The 18477-nt window shown below is 40.9% G+C and overlaps 1 protein-coding gene across 2 annotated transcripts in view; it reads left to right on the top strand.

Annotated features, from left to right (window-relative positions):
• Window positions 1-18477, top strand: part of MPP7 (MAGUK p55 scaffold protein 7) — a 1877075-nt gene that overhangs the window by 1805174 nt on the left and 53424 nt on the right. For both annotated transcript variants that reach the window (XM_044066673.1, XM_044066671.1), the window contains one exon: window positions 15917-16010. In XM_044066673.1, the coding sequence (XP_043922608.1) occupies window positions 15917-16010 (94 nt within the window). The remainder of the gene's footprint in view (window positions 1-15916; window positions 16011-18477) is intronic.

Genomic DNA, 18477 nt, shown 5'->3' with positions numbered 1-18477 from the left:
TTATGTTTCTTTATTTTTTAAGTGCATTGCCTTTTTTATTAACTGTTGGGAAGCCACTCTGTGGAATCAGTGTTTCGATGTCCTTCTATTCTCGTGTTGCAGTGTTCATAACCTTTGGGTTTGCCTCCACCTAGGGACCCAAATGCCCAGCCAGTATATACAAAAGCTTTAGTCACTGTAAGGTACATAGGACATTTGACATTGGCCGTAGGGTGCGTGAGCCATAAAAGTGATGTCTGTATGTACCTTCCTCAGAACTTCTCTGCTGCCAGTTAAACATCAGCTCATCCTGCCATTTCTGCTGTTGGATTCTGAGAGTTAAATACCCCACTGGGTTTTTTTTTTCTTGTTTTTGATTTGGTCACTGCATGCCTGCCCAGGTTCATGTCATCCAGGAAAAGAAAGTGTAGGTGCGGACGTCAGATCCCCCATAAGGATATTCATGAATTGTGCTTGTTCTGTGTAGGGTCCAACCATTACCATAAATCCTATGTGATTTGTCAGTCTTTTGTTCCAAAGACCCTTCACAGCCATATGCACTTGCTTAATATCTACTTAGAAAACCAAACACTTAAGCATTTAGCTCTCGCTATGGAAGGGCCATCTGGTCAGACCGTCGAGCCTCTGAAAAAGAAGGCCAAAGCTACCAGGCCTGAATCTGTTGCTGCACCTCCTCCACCCGACGTTCCCCCTGTGGCCGAAGTATGCATGGTGGCACATACGGAACCAGCCGACACAGGTATAGCAGTTGCCATTCCAGAGGCCACAGAACCAGGGTCTCCAAGCACATCCGTGGTGGTTATGCAGACATCTGGTACTGACAAGAGGGAACCTCAGCTCATTATGGATGTCCAGACTGGTGCTTCTGCTGTTAGGGAGCTGTCTGAAACTAGGCCCTCTTTAGGCTGTATGCCCTCTTGGCCTGTTCCTTCTTTAAAATGGAAGCAATAAACTAAACATGTATCTCCACCATCTGAAAGCTTGCCTCATTGTCAAGCTTTCTGTCAGTTTATTCAATGCTTTCATGGCCATCAGACCCTCAATGACTGCTTCCCCTCCAGCTGTCTCTCCTGTTATCAGCCCTAGACATCAGACTTCAGAGCATCTCCCAATTTAAGCTGAAGATTCCTCAGATTCCTCTTCTGAGGATTCCCTTTCTAACGTTTTCAAAAGGCCATCCCCTCTAGGTTATGCTTCCCCAGAGGAGGACTGTACTGAAGCAGATTCCCCTGGAGAGGACCTTACTTTTGGAGAAACCATCGGATGAGAAAGTTTTCAAATGGGACTCTATTAAGATAATAGAAGTCCAAAAGAGGTGGTATGAGCTTTTACAAATGGATACTCCTGCACCATCTGCCATCCCAGTAGTGCTTGCAGCCTTCTTAGACACCTTCAATGCAGCTTCTAAAAATCCTGACTTCAATCCCCCCACCCCTAGACACCCTGACAGATTTTATAAGGTCCCAGTAGGAACTAAATTTTTGATAAAATGTCCTGTTGCAGACCCTGGTACTATTTCAGACTGTTACCCTCAATCTCTGTCCTTTCAACACATAAGGACAGTAAAACTATGGAGCGCATGGGAGAAAAGGTATACACCTCTGCTACCTTGGCCTTTAGGGCCATCAGCTACCAGACTCACATATGTAAGTATTCCTTGGCCCAATTCTCTCAGGTTTCAAAACGATTCGCCCACTAAGTCCCAAATCTCTAACCTGATCTCCCTGTCCTCTCAGTAACAAGACATTCAATCAAATGTAGTTATGATGCTGCAGAGGCCTTGGCCAGCTCTGCAGCTTCTGTCTCAGTGCTCAGAATGTACTCTTGTCTGAGGCTTCAACCCCTACCTGACGATATCAGGGCTAAACTCCTTGATGTCCCCCTGCACAATACTGCCCTATTAGGGCCAACGTGGCAGAGTTTTTCAAAACCCTTCAACAAAAGGGGAACGAATTATAGGATTTGAAGCATTTGTTTGTGTCACCAATCCCTAAATTCCACAGAAATTAACCTACTAAGACACAAATCATCAGGAAATTTCAGCTCCTACTCCTCATACTAGGGGAAAAAGAGCTCCGGGAAACAGCAGACACCTTCCAGGCCTGGTCAGACTACAACCCAGAAAACCTCCTTTCAGGACAAGGCAGGTAGTCTGTGACTACCTGCCTTCTCCTCCACCTCCTCTAGAATCCATACCCCCTTTCCCAGAGAATCTCTCACCATCTTCCCATCTGGAAAAACATTACCTCAGACAAGTGGGCCTTATCTGTCATAGAAAAGGGTTATTTCATGGTTTGGATCACCCCCCCTCCTTAAGAGGCATCCCCTCAGCCACCAAAGGGCCAGCTGCCCCTATTCCAAACAGTCTTGGACAATCTCCTCTCCCAACAGTCTCTCCTTCAGAAGAGGGAAAGGGGTTTTACTCCAGACTTTTCCTGGTTTCAAGAAAAGACAGCCCATGGAGACCCATCCTGGACCTATCTCACCTCAACCTTTTTCTTCAAGTACCCACTTTCCACATGCTTACAGTCCAGACTCTATTCCCACTGTTAATGCCCTAGGCATTTCTGGCCACCTTGGATATCAAAGATGTATATCTGCATATCCCCATAAAGCCCAAATACAGGAAATACTTACACTTCTGTGTGGGTTCCTTGCATTTTCAATTCTCTGCTTTACCCAAGAAGGGAAGACATCCCTGATCAGTATCAGCAAGAAACTACGTTCCCTCATAAAATCATCCAAGGCTAGCTTCGAAAGAAAAATTGCCATTGACTCCAAAGATAACCACAAGGCATTCTTTAGCTATGTCAAGAATCTAAGTGGCAATTCTCAGATCTGCTCGGAATTAGTGCAGAATGGCACAAAATACACCGAACCAACCGATATAGCCAACATCCTAGCAGACAGGTTCAGTGCAAACTTCAGCCCCCTCTCACCCCCAAAAGGGCCCATAACTATACCAGAAGGATGTAGTGCCCCTAAAATAACAGACACTCAGGTTAAAACAGCCCTCTCCAAAGCCATAAACACAGCATCAATGGGACCGGACCGTGTCACAGGCTGTGTCCTACATGAGCTCAAAGACAAACTAACCCCTCACCTAAACACACTGTTTAAACACAGCCTCTCCACAGGCTATGTGCCCACAGAGTGGTGCACAGCAATGGTTATTCCACTCCACAAAGGTGGAGCCACAACGGACCCCGGGAACTATCACCCTATAAGCCTGATTAGCGTGGTCTGCAAAGCTATGGAGCGCATCATCATGGATCTCATTAACAGAATTGGGAGGGTGGCCTAATGGTTAAGGTGTTTGCCTTACAAACACAAGGAGCAGAGTTTGAGTCTCACAAGGGATAATTGGCTAGGCTTAAAATGGCTCGCAAGGGCAGTTAGCTTAGTACGAACCTATGAACATATATTTTGGGTTGGGAGGATGGCCTAATGGTTAAGGCGTTTGCCCTACAAACGCAAGGTACAGGGTTTGAATCTCACAGGGGATAATTGGCTTGGCTTAAAATGGCTTGCAAGGGTAGTTAGCCTAGTACTAATCTATGTGCATTGCTCTATGTGCAGAAACATTGGAAACCTCCAAACACTGGACCCTACCCAGTTCGACTTTAAGGGCAGATCATGCCTCCTGAAACTGGTGGACTTCTTTGAGACAGTTACCAAGGCTATAGATGAGGGAAATGTGGTCCACACAGCCTACCTAGAACTTGCAAAGTCCTTCAACACCATTCCCCACTCAAGTGTTATAGACAAGCTCACCAGACTGAATGTAAACCATTACTTCACGAGATAGGTTGCCAACTGGCTCATAGACAGAACCCACATGGTAAGAGTTGTGGGAGCTAGGTCTGACACTAAACTGGTTACAAGTGGCGTTCCCCAGGGCTTAGTCCTAGGACCCCTCCTGTTTGGCATATACTTCTCAGAGGTACAGGCAAGCACAGGAGGACAATGGCTGACCAAGTTCGCAGACGACTGCAAACTAGGGGCTATAATTGGCTCTCCGGCTAACACAGACATCCTCCAAAAGGGTCTTACTGAGACAGATACCTGGTGTCAAAACCATGGCCTCAAGCTAAATGCCAAAAAGTGCATAGTCATCCCCATGGAAAAAACAAAGTACCCACAAACTATCACATAGGTGGTAGCCCCCTAAATATGGAAGACGTAATAAGGGATCTGGGGACCCAAGTAGATAGTAACCTCTCCTTTGATAATCACATTGCCAAAGTGGTTAGAAAATCCTTCTATGTGGCCCACCTAATCACAAAAGGGTTTGCATCCAGATTGAGAGAGGTCATTGGGCCCCTCTATACATCACTCATCAGACCCATCATATAGAGTACAATACCCCATTTGGGATGTACCTTACAAGACACCTGCAACAACTGGAAAGACCACAGAAGTACCTCACCAAGAGAATCACTGGCCTCAAGCAGATGCCCTATGCAGCTCGAATGAAGAAACTCCAGCTGTACTTGGTTGCATGCCGCCTACTCAGAGGTGATCTCTGCCTGACATACAAGGCCATGTCCAACCTAGAATTGATGGACATGCTCCACCTAAAGAAAACCATATCCCCTCGAGCCACACGCTCCAGGGATCTAAATCTCACCACAACAATAAATAGGATGTGCTGGAGGGATAGATTCCTGTCCCAGAGACTTCCCATGCTCTGGAACAAGATTCCAATCTACATCAGGCAGAGCTCCTCGCTAACCCTCTTCAAGAGAAACCTTGACGAGTGGATGGGAAACAGAAAGTTTACCCCAGGGATCACTTCAATGGCACTGCTGGACAGAGGCACAGGGAACTAAACTAAGGGGGTGGCGAAAGCCAACACATTCTGGCTAGGCTTATAAATGCCTTGGGAGAGATAGCCTAGTACCTACCTATGAACTATCCACTGCTCCAAGGGTATTCACCAAGTGTCTGGCTCCAGTCGTAGCCTATTGCAGGGTCCAAGTGATGCATATTTTCCCATAGATGATGGCTTCATCCAGGCAGATTGCTATGGTTCTCTACAGAACCATCTCCAGGCAGTCCTTAGTATTCCACAGTCTCTGGGTTTCACTATCAGCTTCCCAAATCCAACCTAGACCCCTCCAAGGACCAAGTTTTCCTGGGCTGCAAAATCAGGACGGGTGTTATCAGGGCATTCCTCCCACTCCAAAAGATGGAAAGGCTGAAGGAATACTTACTGTCTGTCCTCAATGTCCCTACTATGACAACAAGAGAATATCTCAGACTCCTGGGGAGTATGGCCTATACTATCTCCATGTTACCACTCACAAGACTCTACATGAGGAGACTTCAGTGGTACTTGAGGTCCACATGGATCCAACACTCCCACCCCTTGGACTATTCCATTCCCTTCCTACCGTGCCTAAGGAAGGAGATACTTTGGTGGATGGATCAAGTCTCCCTCAACCCAGGACTGTCATTACAACCCTTCACTCCAGTCCAGGAAATGTATACAGATGCTTCTGACCTGGGTTGGGGGGCTACTGTCGGCAGCTTGAAGGACTAAGGCACATGTACAAGCCCCTATAAGAGGGAGTACATTATCATCAAAGAGGTGAGGGCCCTCCAAAACAATCTGAAGCAAGGGCACCTGAAGTTTTCACAGGCAACATTACTGTTCTCTGGTATGTGAACAGACAAGGGGAACAAGATCTTTACTTGCTATGCAGACTTGCCCTCCATGTCTGGGAATTGACAGTCCAGTATGGAGTCACCCTGCATGTGGTCTCCATTCCATCAGCTCAGAACATTCAGGCCGACACCTTGAGCAGGTCCATGCCACCATCCCATGAGTGGATGCTAAGCAGGAATGTGTTTATGGACATAGTCCACAGGTGGGGTACACCACAAATAGATCTGTTTGCCTCCCCTCTGAACAGACAACTTCCTCAGTTTTGTAACAGGACACCCAGCCCTTTAGCAAGGGTGATGGATGCCTTCTCTGTCTCATGGAAGGGGATGTTTCTCTATGCTTCCCCCCCCTTCCCACTCTTACAAAAAGTTCTACTGAAAATTCAGCCGGACAAACCAAAAATCTTGTTGGTGACTCCCTTTTGGCCAGGATAGCATTGGTTCCCCCCTCCTCCTTCATTTAGCCAGGGGCATTCATCACAAGTTACCTCACAGAGTGGACCTGCTCACACAGGGCAAGGAATCCGTAATCCACCACCACTTGGAATTTCTGAATCTGACCCTGTGGGTGATACGGTGTTGATCTGTTTTAGACACCTTTACACTGAGGACATGCTTAATGTCCTGCAGGAGGACAGGAAACCCAGTACTACGAGATCCTATCTGTCCAAATGGAAAAGGTTCTCTATATTTGGTGTCATAAAAGACAGCTAGACCCTTTTCAAGGAGTAATCCCCGTAGTCATGTCCTGTCTATGTGAATTGTTGCAGGCAGGGTTGGCATATTCTTCTGTTAAGGCCCACTTTCCTGCTATTTCAGCTTGTCTGCCTCTTGACCCTCCACTTGCTTCCCAACTTCAAGTGAAATTATTCCTGAAGGGAGTACTACATCTCAGGCCCCCAGAAAGCCAGTTACACCACCCTGGGACATAAATTGTGTTAGACAAACATGCTGCTGTTCCATTTGAGCCAACAAATACAGCTTCTCTAAAATACTGCACTTTGAAAACTGTGCTTTTGGTGGCTGTGATATCTGCCAGGAGAGTGTCAGAGCTCCAGGCCCGTATGATCACCACACCCTTTTTAATCTTCCACAAGGATAAGGTAAGGCTATGGACTAACCTGTCGTTCATGCCCAAAGTGGTCAATGAGTTGTCCCTTAACCAATGTATCCACCTCCCATCTTTTTTCCACACCCTAGAATGACAGTGAGATTGTCCTCCATTTCCTAGATGTTCACAGACAACTTAAATTCTACTTAGACAAGACCAAATCCCTTAGGACTTCAGAGCAACGATTTGTCTCCTTTCACCCCAGGGCTCTGGGGAAAGCGGTGACAAAGCAGACTATTTCTACCTGGATTTCCAAAGCCATTTCCATCGGTTACACCTGCCATGGCAAACACTTAGACAAAAAGATTAAAGCCCATTCTGCTAGAGCCATGGCCCCATCTGGAGCCTTCTTCTATTCTAGAAGCAGCTACCTGGACATCTCTCCATACGCTCACCAAATGCTACAAACTGCACACATCTCCAGATCTAGTGCAGGTTGTGCTTATGGCAATCCTGCATGGACTTCTGGAGAATAGTTCCAAACCACTCTTTTCTTCTTCCATTTGAGCTATGGTACTCACCCAAAGGTTATGAATACTGCAACATTAGAATAGAAGGACATAGAATAGTTGTGTAGAATCTTACCATAACCATAGATGTCCTTCTCTTCCATGTTGCCATATTCTATCCCACCCTCCTACCCCCTGAATAAGATTTGCAGGATGACTCGGGACTTGTGCAGCTGTCCTGGCACTGGTGTCCAACTGGGGCATTCAGTCCTGAGGAAAGTAAGTGCAGACATCACTTTTATCGCCCATGCACCCTACGGCCAATGTCAGATGTCCCACATACCTTGCAGTGACTAGCTTTTGTATACTGGACAGACGTTCAGGTCTCTAGGCAGAGGCTAACTCAAAGATTATGAATACTGCAACATGGAAGAGAGGGACATCTATGGTTATGGTAAGAATTTACAGAACTATTCTTTCTTTTGCTGTAGGTGGATTGGATACTCTAAACTGGCCCTAGGCATGAGTGTGTGCGTGTGTGTGCCTTCTGTGGAAGGTTGGGCACCGGGCTGACAACCCGACACTGTAAAATTCCACTGCCAATCATGAGCAGACAGGTGATCAGCTGTGACGATCCCTAACTGGGAAAGCCAAAAGAAGAAGAAGAAGAATTCTTTCTTTTTTGATTTGCATCACATCAGTAATGGCAGTTTTGATACTTTTCCATATAGACAGTTTTCTGAGATACATTTCCATTTTGACCAAGTTTTGCTTATTCGATATACAGAAACCTCACTTTAGAACTGTATGAATCTGGAGATTGTATTTCCAAATGACTATGCGTTTTCAGATCATAAATCTTTTCCTCCACATTTGAGAACACCAGATTGTGGAGTACTCTCTCAAGTTATTTCTAATAATAGCTCTCTGATACTTGCCTTGTGCAGAGATGTCATGCAAGATCTTGTTTATTTAGCGTGGCTTCAGTGAAGGTACACCATTCAGTAAAAGGTTATATTAAAGTTCTCCCCCAAGAATAACTTGTATTTTCTGCCATTCAAAACTACATTAAAGTGTGCCATTCACAATATGGACAATATATACATTAGAGAGTCTGTTATCTGAGCTAACTGATACCTGGAGTAGTTCGAATAATCAAACATATAATTGAACCGGATAAAAAAACTTCTAAAATCTTGTTTTTTCTGCATGCAAGGAGTACGCCTTTCAACCATTCAGTGATTCCAGTGGACAATAAAGAACATTTTCAGGCTACAAGCTCAAAAAACATGAACAAGTGAATACGTATAACATTTACATATTCAGACTTTATGATTTTTCCTACCCAAAAACTTTGGAAGGCTGTGTTCAGATAATTGACGTTTCGGATGATTGACTTTCTACTGCATTCATAAATTGTTTTTACATTTATAAACTCATCTTTTCTGTTTCTTTGTATTTTAATTGCATTCATGAGTAAAGATTCAAAAGATGTTGATTTTAATTATGGCCCAAGAGTACAGAACATGAGTATTAACAGTAAATAAATTTAGTTTTTGACACCAGAGTAATTTTACATGAATACTACATCCTGGTTACTGACCATTAATATTTCTTCAGAGATTGTCAAAACATCAGTGTTTTTTCTTGTTTTTTTCTTGTTCTTGTAGTAAGGTGCAGTCCATTTCCCCTAAAATATGGCTCTTTTTTTTCTCTTAAAATTCCTGCTTTTCTTGAAAATGAGAACTCTGTGGAATGTATAGATGTTCAGAGCAAAAGGGATGTTCTAGTAAAATCTAACAGAGTAGAGTGGAGTCACCTAAAGATGCTGCACAAAACCTAATGAAATGAAAATGTATCTCTTTCAGTCCAAGAGGAGACCACTGCATTGCAGACAATTTCCCAAAATATTAATAGGAAGTTATTGTCTAAAGAACCATGAGTCTTCTCAATGAGCTTGGTTCGGCTAAAAGATATACAATCTTAGCTGCATCTTTATCAGTACATGTGGTGATGCCTGCAGTCATGCTGGATCAAATGGAGGATGAGCCTGGCACCTTTATGGTATTTTCTGTGCCTTGACCTCTAATTCTGCTGTTCTTTTGATGTAAACTTCCTTGATCTACAAATTGTTTACTAAAAATGTATTTTAATTTTACACAGGAAACTGTATTAAAACAATGGAAACATATGTTGGTATCTTCTTTTGGCTGTCAGTCTTTGAATAAATCAGTCTTCACAAATGCCTATTAAGATTCAGGAGTGCAGAACTAAAAGACTTCCTGATAACTCGTGTGAATAGGAGGATTTATGTGCGAGGCAAATTTGTTTTGCTCCTTCTCTGGATTTGGATATGGAAAATTATTCTTCTCAGTGCTTGGATTCTCCATTATAAGAGATTTCCTGTGTGGAAACTTGAAATTTCAGTGGAGAATATTTTAGTCACACTATAGGTAAGCCCTTATCTCTAAAGACAAAGCAAATGGAGAGAAACTAAGACTTCCAGCTGCGGAGTGGATCATTCCTTTACTTTACTACTCATTCAATGAATTGCTGAAGTTGAGTAGTCACAGTTCTTATTCATTCTGTCCTTGCTCTCCACAACAAGGATGGCTGCTACATTGTATCTATTTCCCCTAGACAGCCAGGATTTGTACAGTGTACATAACATTGATTCCAGAACTATGTCTTTATTAATATACACAGAAAGTGGGACATCTACTTCCTTAGCTTCATTCCCATTTGTTAAGGATTCATGGTTACTGGACAAATATGGCAAGAATGTTTATATGACTGGAAATTTTGGGTAGAGCATTACAGGATTTATGGTCATTGAATAAGTATAATATGCAGGTTATTCACCTGGAACCATATGGTTTAAAACACTAAAGTACTTGGCTCTCATGATTTGTTATCAAGGCTCTGTTTTAGAGCAGGTTCAGTAAAATCTTCATTTTATTTTTTATAAGTGTTGCACATAGGGTGCAAAAAATAGTTGTAACAGTAGGCGGCACAGGAAATGAACTGAAATATGCTTACGATGTTGTGGCCATTGCTTTAAGAAATGCCATGTCAAGAGTAGCTTTAAGAAGGCTAGCTTGGCTTAGAACAGAATTTTATAATGAGGACATAAGATGAATGAAGAAATAAAAGGCAAAGTGAAGTAATCTTGCAAAGGTATTTCTTTGGTGTAGCCACCTGCTTTTGAGTCAGCAAATTCAGTGGTGTTAAAATACCAGGCATGGAAGGAACTATTTTTGGTAGCCATTGTTTCTAACAGGAGGATTTCAGAACTACAGATTTTCATGTGTAAACCCCCTAATTTAGTACTCTTGTGAAATGGTGTCACTGAAAACAAATCTTTCTTTTATGAGAAGTAGTATCTAAAATAGTGTTAATCCAATCATTTCCTAGATATATTTACAAACTGTCAGAAAAATTGGATGTTCTGAATGTTTATAGAGGGCAAAAATACTATACAAGAAGGACCAGGGATTTCACTTTCAGAAAGACCGATGGCATTTTGATACCTTTTAACAAAGGAAAGAATAACAGTCTGCAGAATCTTTATAAATGGCTAACATATTGCTTTGTTATTTCTTACAATAAGCTTCTTTGAGGAACATTATGAGCTGTTTGTGCTAGTGCAGTAGCTATGTTTCGGGAATGTTTCTGCACAAAATATTTTAGCAACTGCAGCATGGATTATTGTCTTCACCTTCTCATTAACACAGCATGTTGGATGTGCAGTCTATTGACAGGGCAGATTTTGGCATAGCTTTATAACAGGTATTTTACCTGATAAAAACAAAATCACTTTGACACATTACTGTTGACACCAAAGGTTCATATGTAACATAAAACGGCAGCTTAAGCAAATGCTGTAATTACTGTTTTATTTACTAACAAATGTACACTATGGGATTCACTTCAGAATCTCGAAATCTCGAATTTCAGTATCTCGAGACCATGAAGCAGAGAATCCATAAATCCGAAACACCAGAAGCGCGAAATTTAAAATCGCACTTCCGTACAAAACATACCGCTCACACAGACACATGCATACACCTCCCTACACATGCACAAACACTTACCAACATATAAGCGGGGGGGGGCTAGTCCCCCTGCACCCCCCCATGTGGGGGGCAAGCCCCAAACATCCCCCACTTAAATATACTAACTCCGAGGTCGCACTACACAAACAAACACACAAAAACACCACTACACAAAGCTACATTCCCATCACAGACACACATCATACTAACAAAACACACGGACACACACTAAAGCCTCTACCCAAAACCCGTAAAACACAAATACTTACCTAAATTTCCAAACATCCGCTCACACACTGCAACACCAGAACCACTAATTAAATATCTCCGAACTTCGGGATTTTGAATTTCGCGCTTCTGGGGTTTCGGTATTCTGCACTTTCTGGTCTCGGACTACTGAAATTCGGGGATTTCAGTAGTTTGAGAGTCTGAAGAGAACCCACACTGAGTTACTGAGCTGCTTGAGTGTCTGTTGCTGTTCAGCAAACAGTAAATGTGATATTTCTGGATTCTGAGCTGTTCTCCTCCCTTAAATATATCTGTGCTATATGAGAATATACTTAAAGCTATGATTTACTGTTACAGTGACTTTCCTTGAAAAAGGTCGTACACGTGGGCCCATGTAGTCTGTATAACAATGGGTCTTCAGAAGAGGTCACTGTAAAGTTTCCCTCCCTCCTCCCTAGCAAGTATATTTATTTATTTATTTGACATTTGTTTACCGAGAAAGTACGACTGGGTATGAGCCCATTTTCAGCGGCGGCCTGGGGAGAAAAGCTCCACAGTACACATTAAACAGAATTAAAAAATTGGACAATGGTTGCAAATATTAAGACAATAACAAAGTAGTACAATATGTGAAATTTAATAAAAGAAAAATAAGCAAAATATAAAGGCACTCAATAAAGTTGACCATACATTATATACAAGTTCCTAATGTGCATGTTACTTAATGATGCATGAAAAATATATAACAGAATAAGTAATAGGTCATCAAAACCATATACTTTTTTGTGGCAGGAGAACTAGATAGTAAATTTTAGTCAAATTCTAGGATAGATAAAGGTTAGTGTAAGAATATAAAGAAAGGACATTAGAATGTTAAATAATTAAAGAGAGGTGAGGCTAGAAAGTAGGTAAAGCAGAAAGAGAAGTAGGAAATATCAAGAGAACATCTATTAAGCATGTTGAAGAAGGGAATTAAGAGTACTAAGATGGCAAGGAGCACGGGCAGATCCAATTATTGGTTCGATGTTCTTTCAGCCTAGAGTTGAAGGAATAGTAGTGGGGTGTAAGTCTGATTGCTTCTAGAATGCTATTCCATGATTTGGCAACACAGTGAGAGTACAAACTAACCCCGTTAGATCTTTGAGGTTTGGAAATAGATAGTAGATACCTATGACAGGAGCATAGGTCACGAGATGGAGTATAGTGTTGAAGGAGTGATGATGATGTTTGTGAAAAAGAAGAGTTGTACAGTAATTTGTGAGTTAATGTTAGTTGATTAAAGGTGAGAAGGTTTGTGGAGCTGGAGATTAATTTTTAGCCCTATACATCATGCCCAATTCTCAATTATTTATTTATTTATTTTTTATGATGTTGCTGATATGTAGGTCAAACTCAAGATTATTCTCAATAGTTACACCTAACAGTTTTGTATGTGAAACCACATTGATTAAAGTATTGTTCAGAGAAGTAATAGCAAAGTTAGAGGCATCTGGAGAAACGTGTTTTGGTAAAAATTGTAGAAGTGTAGTTTTTTTGGGTTAAGTTGCAAATGGTTGATGGTGAGACAAAACTCAATGGAACTGAATGCTTCTTGTGTTAAACTCTGTAGATGACAGAGTCCTGGCAGAGCAGATTAATGCAGAGTCATCAGTATATTGAATTAGGGTAGCTTGTTTGTTGGCAGTATTAAGACAGTTAGTAAAAATGTTGAAGAGAAGTGGACCTAGTATTGAGCCTTGGGGTACCCTAGTGCTAACAGGTAAGTAAGGAGAGAAGTTAGAGTTCTATTTGACAGATTGATATCCGTTAGAGAGATAGCTAGTGAACCATTGTAAGGATGTTTTGGTTAAGTCCAGAAGAGATAGTTGGGATAAGAGTTGGGGTGGGAGACCGTATCAAAGGCTTTGGATATATTTAAGAACAGAGAAGAGACAACATTTCCTGAGTCACGAGCTTTGTTGTCAGTGTCACTAAAGGATAGCAGAGCAGTGATAGTGCTGTGTGCTGGTCTGAATCCATGTTGGGTGGGAGAGAGATGACGGAGGTGCCACCTTTGTGGAGAGGAAGGATAAAGGATTTTTTTTCCACAGCGGAGGGGACATAAGACTCGTTGATGGATTTATTAATGATTATTGAGACAGGGAAGGCATTTTTAGAAAGTGATTAGGAAGATTGTCTGCAGAAGGGGAACATGGCCTGAGCTTGTACAGGGGGGATTTGATAAAGAAAGTAGAAAGCAGTTGAAGGGAAAATGTGGAGTGACAGGTAATAGGACCTAATGTAAGGAGGAGAGTAGAGGGAGATGGAGGGAATTTGTTAGTGATGGAAGCTATGCTGTCAGTGAAGTAAGAGTTAAACTGAGTTGCTATGTCAGGGGAGGTACTAACACAGGTTGGTTGGGGAGAGGACCAACTTCCTGGGTTTAGGATATTTTGATAGTGTGCTAGAAGGTTTTTGGACTGGATTTGTGCTGATCTTGTGGCTTTGCATAGAGCTGTTTTTTGTCTAAATTAACCTGTTTCTTTACAAGATTACTGAATGCTTTGAAATGCTGTGAATTACTTTGAGTCTTGCGTTTAGTCTCTTTCTTGCATGAGTGATCTGGTATAGACAGAAAGCCAAAGAGTATAGCTGGTTTTGACTCTTTTCCTTCTGGCAGGAGCTAAACTGTCTAAAATGTTTAGGAATGTAGAATTAAATTATTCAACTGCATCATCTAGTGGTAAGTATTTAAGGAAGGACCAATTGATGGAGTTTAGTAAATTTGTAAAGGCCTGCTGGTCAAAGTTGGTTAGGTTATGTACTGTCTTGTAGGTGTGTTGTCTACATGAATGTGAAATAAGTCTAGTTGTACAGATGGGGTGGTGGTCACTAATAGAGGCTGGAAGTGTTTTGGATTGAAATAAATTGTTAGGATGGGAGACCAAAATCCAATCTGTTATTGAGCTGTTTTGGTTTGTGGAACTAGTAAAGGTTGGTTGAGTAATTGGCTGAAAAAATCCAAATAGGTTTATGCTATCTGTGGGAAATTGTAAGTTAAGTTTCTGCCGGTCAGTGTTGACATCACCTAATATTACTGTTTCTAGAGAGATATTTTGTGATACCCAAGATAGGATACTTTCCAGAGTTGATAAGTTATTGCCAGGGAGTATGTATAAAGCTATAATGCAGAGACTTTATCATTGTTTAATTTAAGGTAGGTGATCAGTAGTTTGGCTTTGTCAAAGGAGGGTATGGATTGGTTGTGAGGGGTTAGGGAAATAGAAGCAGGATACATTACTGCAACACCGCCTCCTTTTCTTTTAAGTTGGTCAACTCTGAACATATTAAATCATGGAGGAATACTTTGGTATCTTTATGTGTGGTTTAAGCCAAGATATAAATAGTTCTGTTCTTCCATGTCTTACTTTTGCACAGTTATTCATTTTAATTACATAGTAATTTACTTTTAGTTAATGAATATTCTACTGCAATCAGAAGACCCAGGGTCTTAAGGAACATTAAAAACTGAGGAAATCTCATTGCAGTGCTAATTTTGTATTATGTTGGAGATTGCATACAAAAAACAAGGCTGACTCAAGACTAGGACTGAGGCACAACATATGAAATTTATGGTAAGGGCGAAGACAAAGTGGATAAAACCCAAGTTTTTTTTTTTTTGTTTTACTTTTAGGACTGCTGCCTAAGAATCTGTTGTCATGGTAAACATTCTTGAAAACAACTATACACTTTTTCCTACTTCTTAGTTTATATCATTAATTACTCTGTGTTGAAGTGTTAAGCCAGGTTGCCTTTGACTATAAGGTGAGAAACCAGACATCTCTTTCAGCCTTGCAGCTTGAAGTTGAATGTATTATGTGCCAGTACAAGGCCTCACAAATGTCAGATTGAACTGCCGGGACTGATTTTAATGATTTTCCTGGTTATCTGCAGTAGACATTACCTTAGGGAGCAACTTAAGCCTATATAACAGGTATTGCACCTGGGAAAAACAAAACACTTTGTAACACATTAATATTGATACCAAAGGTTCAAGTATAACATAAAACTGAAACTTAAACAAGTGCTGTAATTACTATTTTATATAATAACAAATGTGCACTACGAGTTACTGACTTACTGAATGTCTGTTGCAGTTACATATACACTGTTCAGCAACCAATAAATGTAACCATATTGTATCCTGATCTTGGCTGTCTGGTGTCGCATTAAAGATGAATAAATCTGATACATACCTCCCGTAAGCTTTCAGTGTCTGGGGGCTTTTGGACTAGTAGGAGATAAAGGATTTTTTTTTTTTTTTGTGGCATGAAATTAGTTTGAATATGTCACATTTTTTCTTTACTTAATATTGCCATGCTATGATGTGATCTTTATTGATGTGTTTTGTTTTTTATCCACAGATACAACTAGGGCAAAAAGAAGTCATGAAACTGATGGAGTGGAGTACATCTTTATTTCAAAGCACTTGTTTGATGCAGATATTCAAAACAACAAGTATGTAAAATTGTGCCAGTCACAGTATGGACAACGTTTCTTCATAAAATTGTTTTTACATTCATAAAAGTCTGATACAGTATTTTTACTACCTTGCTAATATCGCTGTAAGGTTGTGCACATACTTGCAAGTCTGTACAGCTGCCATTTTTGATGAATTCTGTTACATGTTCTAATTTAGTGATACGATGCTCATTTCACACAGCACTTTGAAAAACAGTAAGTACATCCTCTTATTTCCAACTTTAGAAGGCATTTCTGCCTCAGTAGACTAGTGTCTCCAACATCATTTTCTTCAGTGTTATGCTAATTGATCATGCAGCTTTAAGTAGTTTCTCTAATCACAATTCAGCTGTTAAATGTTCTCAATGTGGATGTCAGGATTCACCTTGTGGCCTTTGCTTTGCTTCACTGACAGGGTGAATTTCTCAATATCCTTGTCTCAAATTGAAGTCAGCAATGTAAACTGGGAAGGAAGTGAAAGGTAGTTTTGTGCAGTTTTTGTTACAAGTGTGTGTGTGTCCCATTTTATTTTGCAGTTTTTTGTTAATGTTCTCATCATATGTGCAGTGATAAATGTCTATTTGCATGGACAGATATTAGGACCTTGGATAGCCAGTAACATCAGTTACTGTAATAGCAGTTACAGAATATAATTTTAACTGTCATTGGGTACTCGTCAGTCAATAATAAGACCAACAGATATGCCCAGGTGTATATCCGTATTCAGCACAAAATGTCATACTTAATGTAACATGGCAAAGGCTTTACATGTATGCAAAATAATAATCCCATTTTTTAATGAGAAAGTCTTTTCAACGTGTATACCCCTGAAGTTTGCTGATACTGATCTTGGTTTCCATTGTTGCATCCCACTGATATCATCCTAATCCTGCCACTTCACTGAAAAGGCTATCTGCATTTGTGATATCACTTGTTTGTTTTCTGCACCCTCATCTTAACTTCTTTACCTTATGATATTGACATAATACGCTTTTCGTAGTCTGCCTATCTAATCTACATATTGTAACTTAGAGTAGAGTACATCAAAATGTCTCTGTACTGTATACCTCCCTTCTGTATCTGTCTTGCCACCTAACTCACTTCATGTTTTATCCCTTAAACACATAATGACACCATCAACTTATGTTATTTTTCTTATTACTTACCTTCTGGCAGTTCAGCTGTATCCTATCTTTCCTAGTCTATCTTCCAAAACTCTCAAGGTCTCATAGCATCTGTCTGCATCATCTGCATTTTTCTTAATGTTCCTGAAGTGTTTCTTTAAGATTCATTGTTTCACTGAGCCAGTCTTTTTCTTTCTGCTGTCTAGTGTACATCTCATGGCTAATACTTTTTTTTAGCCTGTCTGTCAGAGTGCTCTTCTAAGCAAGTTATGTTATATGCATTGAAACTAATAGTAATTGGATAAATAGTTTATTGGGGGGGGGGGGGTGGAGCTAACTACCAACATGGCAGCAGCTATTTTTCAGACAACTCCAAACCACGGGAACTAAAAATGTTATTTTAAATTTAATGCAGATAATTATTATGAATCTAGTCAATTTCTTGTTAACCTATGATCGATCCCTCCACCCTTAATATGAGTATGCCCTTGTGGTTGAACAGTCTTAGATGCTGTACATTAAGAAAGCTGCAGAAGGACATGGGTGAACTTTCCATTTCTTTGTTCATTACCAGAAAGACACTTGTCTTCAGGAATATCTTAGTATCACCAAGGATGCCTCAATTCCAAAACAGAAGAATTCACTTTAGCAGTTGGATAACTAACTGCTGTCATTCCAAACGGATCCAGTCCGTGTCGGCATGGGAGGCAGTGATGAGTAGGCCAGCCTGCTTTGCCAGGAGTGGCTTTCATCTCTGTTCTCTGGACTTGCGCATTTTAGCTGAGACTTTTTCTGCCCTCACAATGCCTTATTTAGGAAAGGTCCAGGGATTCCAGTATAACAAATTCCATTTTGGCTTACATTAAGGTGGCATTGCTCATTGCTACGATTTTGAACAAAATGTAGCCCAGTCTTGCTTTCCTGACACTCAAACACATACACATGTATGTAGTTACTGAAAATAGCACTCCTTTCTTGCCAGTGTAGTGCAAGTATCACTTGTTTAGACTGTTTGAGAGTGATGAGGGAGCATATGTATTGAACTACTCCCCATTGCCTTGTGTCTAGTCCCTTAGTACACTAGTTTGGAATTCAGTCACATTTTTATCCACTCTAAATAAAGCCAATAACACATTCCAAAGAACAAGTCCAGGATTTTATTACTCCTAATGAGGTGCAGGCTAATTAGTTGAGAGAGAGATTGCATTGGTGAAGTTTAGAAATTCCTAGACATACATTTTTGAGGATTTATAAGTTTACCAGTCAATGGAAGGGTAGTTAAAATCTCCTAGGAGATTAGTTTTATCCTTGTATCCTTTTTTACATTATATACATGAAAT

Source organism: Protopterus annectens, chromosome 3.part1, assembly GCF_019279795.1.
Source record: "Protopterus annectens isolate FY-2018-M chromosome 3.part1, PAN1.0, whole genome shotgun sequence".
NCBI lineage: Eukaryota > Metazoa > Chordata > Ceratodontiformes > Protopteridae > Protopterus > Protopterus annectens.
The sequence above is the reverse complement of the archived record's forward strand: the minus strand, read 5'-3'. Positions and strand labels throughout refer to the sequence as shown.